Raw genomic sequence first — 6,499 nt, forward strand, 5'->3', positions numbered from 1 at the left:
TTTTTTTCCCCCCCACTTCTTGAATATGTTATCCCAGAGGCGCTGCCACTGTCGCTGATGGGCTTGGCTTTGGCCAGCTGCAGGTCCGTCTTGGAGCCGGCTGGCATTGGCTTTGTCGGACATGGGGGAAGCTTCTAGCAGCTTCTCATAGAAGCCACCCCTGTAGCCGTCCCACTACCAAAACCTTGCCACGCAAACCGGATACACTTTATTAACAGAAAAACCACTTTTCTAAGTGAAAGAAATACAAGAGAGCTCACTTGTGAAGGCTTTCAGTGAAGCTTGAATGTACGGCATGTGGGCAACTATGTGAAACTGCATGAACATTGGTATTGAAAGCACTCCAGAAGAACTGGCTGAGAAGAACACTGAGGACCAATGAAATGTGCTGATGGTAGTGTTTTACTTTTGGCATTGTGCAGAGAAATACCGGGGTTTATAGAGAGCACTTGTGGGTCTATGGAAAACAAAGTGGTTGTTCTTAGTGACTGTTGTTACTTTCGTGTTCTTTTTTTGTTCTCTCTTTTTTCTGAGTATTCCTTCAAAGTGAGCTGATGGTCTATATGTTATATTCAGAAACCTTACCGTTTCTGGACCGAGAATATGTTTGGTTTCTAGATCTTGCAATATTGCACTGTTGACTTCTAGAGCAGAACTATTTCTTAGTCAGTTTGTTCAGCCTGTAGAGAAGTACATGTGTATTTTCTTCATCTTTTTTGGTGTGGACATGAAGGTATCATTTAAACAAAGTGGCAACATAATATTACATTAACAGTATGTGTAATACAACTGATCTAGATTAGTTAGAATATGTGAAATCATGCCTGTAATTTCATTAACGATCCTGACTTATCCTTTCTTTAGTATCTTTCATGTAAATCAAATTAATCTAATAAGATTAAAATTATGTTTTAAAGTTTTAATGAAAGCTTTTAAACGGTCAGTTACTTTGATAGACTGTCATTAAAATAACATTAAGAATCAGTTATTCCCACAGTAAGAATTAACAATAGACTTTTATTTGCACTTTTATGTTTAGTTTTCTGTAGAGCTTCCCCCCTTACTTGTATTTTTAGCAAACTCAGCAGTTGAGGTTGTGAACTGCTGTTATGATGTATATTAATAAAATCTGGTTTGGAGACTCCTTATTAACATAAAAGGTAAAGAAAAGTCCATCTAATGAAAACGTTTGACCCATGGTATTATTTCAGATTACTTTCAGTTATGTTAGATATTTCAAAAAACCTTGCTTATACGATCAGTGAATGAAAACATTTTACTGCTGTATACTAATATATGTGTGTGATAGAATATTAAAAATTAAACTAAAAGTGTAACCTTTTCCTGCTCCTCCATTCTTAGTTTGTTTTAGTCTAATTTGATTTCCAGAACTTTTTAATAGAGTTTTCATTTTGCCAGTGCTTCTTTGCTCTTACTGAGAGCCCTAACATCATAAGTTTTAAGCCCAATATGCTAATGCAGAGTTTATTCCCCATGCAGACATTCATGTCTTACTGAGTGTTAAGTGGAAGGTCTGCATGCTGTTCCTCTGTGTTCTGAGAACTTGCATGGTATGAAAACATTACTTTTTAAAGCAGCAGACTGAAGTTAGCCACCCACTAACTAGCTAAAAAAAGCACTGAAATTGGTTCATGATATTAAATTATATAATTAAGGTAACTGTTTAATTCTTGGTAAAATATTTTTTGAAGCACAGTACTAATTGTAAGCTTCTCGGGATATGATTAACACAACCTGGTGAATTTGCAGGCTATCCCTTCACTTGCTCAGAAAATATTTATGTAAATTAAAACAGCCTGAAGATTTTGCTTATGATAGTTCTTTCAGTCTGTGTGATGTATCCTGTCCACCCTAAAATAAAATGTAGCGTGAAATATTAGTTTCATTAATTAGTTTAAATAAAACACTAATGTTTTATTTAAAACATTCTGAATGAAAGTTAATGTCTGTTTTAGCAGTCTTTCTGAGAATATTGCAAAAATGATATTCTAAAAAAAAATTGTATAAAGGTATATGGTTAGTCATATAAATTTAAAAACATTGAGTCTGAAAACCTGAAACAAAAATAAGTTTTCATTCAGGTCAATCTCCCTCTTCTTCCTCCCTTCCCAGCCTGACTTGCTAGTGATTGGGGCTGGATATATTGTAGTGTTATTTTAACTTTCTGTTTATAGGCTTAATTGAGGATCTGCATGCAGGTACATTTGGGCTGGTTTTCAGATTGTGTTTGCAGTCTTACACTCCGTAGCACTCTTTCTGCATCTACATTGTTTAACCAGAAATACAGCAGTAGGGTTCATTTATACAGTCTCTAACACCAGTTCTTCTTTCAACAGTGCGTTTATGTTCTGATCGACTTAGTCTCATCAAGGACTGTCTTGCTCAGTTGTCAACGAACTATAAGCAGTCTGCTAAGCTCCTGGGACTTGCAAATTTGCTAAGGGTTGCAGGTAAGCCATGGTAATAAGAAACTGAATTGCAACACAACATGCATTTGTGTTATGCTTTAGGACATTTGAGTTGATCATTAGAATGTGTGTTCAAGGATATAACTGAAAAGTCATCTGGAAGAGCAGTCATTGGGGAGGAATGAAATATTTTACGTGAATGAAATAACAGTTGATATTGTCAGCTGCTCTGACATTCATACCTAAATAAAAAATATCATACCTAAAATAAAACTAGCCTTGTTTAATCTGGATTTTGAGTTAAAGCTCATTTCAGATTGGAGGAGTTGTGGCTGAGAATGTTTTGTTTTACAGTTAATGGGTAGTACTAAAATTCCAGTAAATCTTACTGTCTCTGTCAAATAAGGTAGTTTGATTTAATAATAGTCCCATTTAAGTTAGAGGGGGAAAAAAGTCATCTGTAATGCATAAACTTCAGCTGTTAGACTTTTGTCTATGCTTCATGTACTTCCTTTGTGTGCTAAAAATAATATGTTAGCTTGAGTATTCATTGAGCCGAACATCTTCAAGGACTGTATCCTAAGGATATTAGATTTTTTTTTTTTTTTTTGAGATAGCCTACCTAAAAGTGTCTGGCAGACCTTTTGATTTTTGAAAAATACTTCATCAATGCAACTGCAAATACAATACTACTATATTTTTATGATGTAGAAATAGAATATAGAAATATAAAATAGAAATGCATATTTCATGCAGCGTGGTATAAAAATTCAGTGCATTCCAGCTTTGTCACTGATGCATGCTTGGCTAGTTCCTTTCTCTCTCTATTTGTTAAATAATTTAAGAATTTTTTCTTATGTTTTCAGGAAGCTTAGTACTGGCAATTTTTGTGTAGTATTATATATAGGGAGGGAGATATTCAAGGGGGTTGGGTGAGGTTATGAACAGAGGTACAGAAGTTAGGTTGTTGATCTCCTGAGATCCCTAGGTCCTAAAGAAAGGAATCACTGGAAATGTCGTCGTGACTCTGGTACGCTTAGTGCTCCTGTTAGGTAGCACTGCTACTTGAAAGATGGCAGAGGGGAGGGGATGGTACCATGCTAGGTAGCTGGATCCAATCTACTTATTTGTTCATTTTACATGTAATCTTCTCCTGTTCTCTAGAAAAACTAGAATGACAGTCATAACTTCTCTTTTTTTCTTTGCTCGCAAGACTTTTGGAAAAAAAAAATTCTATATTGGTTCATAAGACAAGATTGCTGTACAGCTCTTTCCCTCTCCTCTCCGCTTCTTCCCACATCGAGTTAAAATCTGTCAATTTTTCTTCTTAATATTCTGGGTTCTTTAGGCTAATGTTGCTGACTTTTGTTTTACCTTCTTGTTTGAATCTAAATGATTCTCTTTGTATGAGAGAAGGAAAAGCAAAATCCACAATGATTCTATGAAGCTTAAAAACATGAAGTATTTTGTCCAGTAGTGTTACCCTAGTGCCTTAGTTGTAGGTCAGCATCTACAGTGCCCTGGTATGCCTTTGAACAGGGAACGAACTTGTGGCTCCCATCTCCAGAGACTGAAAGATGAGAGGCAATGTATATTAGTAGAGAACTTTAGGGAATTCCTATAGAGCTCATTGATATGGTAATGTCTGTGTGCTAGTGTTATAATCACAGCGGCGCTTATTGAGATACTACTGAAAAGAGAGATTTAAAAGAGATATTTAAAACTGGATGATGAAATGGCCTCCTGGTTTTCTGTACCATGCGGTTATTGGGCTGGAGAAAACCAGAAGATGAATGTGTGAGGTGGTTAATTTTTAAGCAGGTGAATGATTTAAAAAACTACTACTTATGCTACAAATTACATATTTATTCTAGGAGTGTTGGGTGCTCTGACTTTGATGGTTAACCTCAGGAATAACGCTAATGGTTGTTCCTGTGGTAAGTATGGAATTTTAGTAGTAAAAGTATATTTCAAGAGTGAATCTTGGTAAGGAATACACTTGCTTTTCTTGTCTCTTATGCTAAATAAACAGATAACTCAGTCACTTTTGAAGTTATCTTTTGGTTTTAAATTAACATTTATTTGAAAGGAAAAACAGCAAGAAAACATTTCCAATAGTGACTTTCTGTGGTGGTGGATGTCGTGGTGGGGTGGGTTTTTTTGTTGTTGTTTTGTTTTTTAAATAGTAGTTTTAAGCTTTTGTGATTAAAAACCATTTCACTGTCACTGAGGGAAGACTGGTCATATTACTTATATAGAAATACTGTTTTCTGTACAGGATATTCATTTATAAGCAAGATATGGATTCAGTATGAGAATGCCATAGTTGTAAATTTTACCTAAACTTGTTGTAGGAGATGGGCTATGGAAAACAGGTTTCTTTCATTTTAAGAAACACAGTATTTCTTTAATCTTTTTTTAGTTTTTCTGAACTTAAAAGCTATAAACAGCATACCTCTATTACTGCAGATTTTTTTGTGCGTGACATTCCATCTCATTGACGACTATTCAGAAGAGTATCCAAAAGCATATAAATGAAATATGATTGTCATCGCTATTTTAAGTCATGCATGCAAATGCAATATTTTTCCAACAGATTAAAGAGAGTCTGTGGAGCTTCACTCTTTAGTCCTCAATTACTGCTGTATGTACTTCCAGTGAGTGCTGTAGTAGGTAAACTTACACTGAATTTAAAGTTGCATATGATTTTAACAGCTAGGTTAATAATACCTTTAAAAACAGATTTTAAGTGGAATGCTGGCTTAGCCTTAGTCATAGTCGGTAAAAAGAGTCTTGTAAAATTTAAATAGTAGTATAAAAAAATATATATATTTAAAGCAAGTTATGTAGAAATGGTATTTCTGTATCTATCGACTCGTTATTTAAGTTACTGAGTTACAATTAATTATTAATATGATGAAGAGTTATTTTAGGACTTTGTAGTCATAAGAATGATAACAAACGCTAATATTATTCCACAAATTAATTAGTAGCCAAAAGAGCAGCTCACGCATACAGACTTTTAAGATTCGTGAATGAGTATATTTTATTTTAAAATGAATATTAGAAAAGGAAAACCTTCCTTGCAGTTTTAGCACAGATGATCTTTGTTAGCAGGTTTAAAACTACTGGGAAAGTGTAACTTGATTTATAACAGCTTATGATGAAAGGGAATGGTTTTATGGAGGTGTATTGGGATGTGTCTGGATATTGAAAAGGAATCGAGGGATTGAACTTTATGGACTTGCTTAATGAAGAATTAGATAAAGTGCTGGTGGAAGAAAGAATTGTTTTTCATCTCTAATTGGTTTTCACTACTTATACAATTATCCTGATTTATGAGCCACCTTTGCTGTGAAAGAAGTTCTAATTTTCTCTTGTGGAACATACTTACCAGTATTGGTTATGCATGCTCAAATTTGCAGTCCTTCCATTGCCGATCCACTGTGTGTATCTGAGTAGAGTGCTTTCTTGTGCTTTATCTGCTAACTGGAGGAATTTGTTTCAGCATTTCCCCCTCTTTGCTCCCCCTGCACCCCATATGATTACTGATTGTGAAAGACCTGCTTGCTACATCTATCCATACCTATATAAATTTTATACATATGTGTACAGAGTATATAGTATATGCTATGTTATTCTATATATAATATATAGCCTATCAAATATTACAAGCATATATATTTCAATTTCAATTCTAAAAGAATGCATGGGGGCATCCAGTACACCTGGAACCAATTGCCCCAGGGGTGGAAACACAGCCCTACCATTTGCCATGGACTGATCCAGACTGCACTGGAACAGGGTGAGGCTCTGGGACACCTACAGTACATTGATGACATCATCGTGTGGGGCAACACAGCAGGAGAGGTTTTTGAGAAGGGGAAGAAAATAGTCGAAATCCTGCTGAAGGCCGGTTTTGCCATAAGACAAAGTAAGGTCAAGGGACCTGCACAGGAGATCCAGTTTTTAGGAATAAAATGGCAAGATGGATGTCGTCAGATCCCAATGGATGTGATCAACAAAATAACAGCCATGTCTCCACCAACTAGCAAAAAGGAAACACAAGC

The 6,499-nt window shown here is 35.3% G+C and overlaps 1 protein-coding gene across 1 annotated transcript in view; it reads left to right on the forward strand.

Annotated features, from left to right (window-relative positions):
• The window catches only part of NBAS (neuroblastoma amplified sequence), a 219,080-nt gene that overhangs the window by 78,410 nt on the left and 134,171 nt on the right, over positions 1-6,499 (forward strand). Inside the window, 1 exon segment of the mRNA XM_009275562.2 lies at positions 2,358-2,471. Coding sequence (XP_009273837.2) covers positions 2,358-2,471 — 114 coding nt within the window.

This window comes from Aptenodytes forsteri, unplaced genomic scaffold, assembly GCF_000699145.1.
Source record: "Aptenodytes forsteri isolate BGI_AS27 unplaced genomic scaffold, ASM69914v1 Scaffold94, whole genome shotgun sequence".
Classification (NCBI taxonomy): domain Eukaryota; kingdom Metazoa; phylum Chordata; class Aves; order Sphenisciformes; family Spheniscidae; genus Aptenodytes; species Aptenodytes forsteri.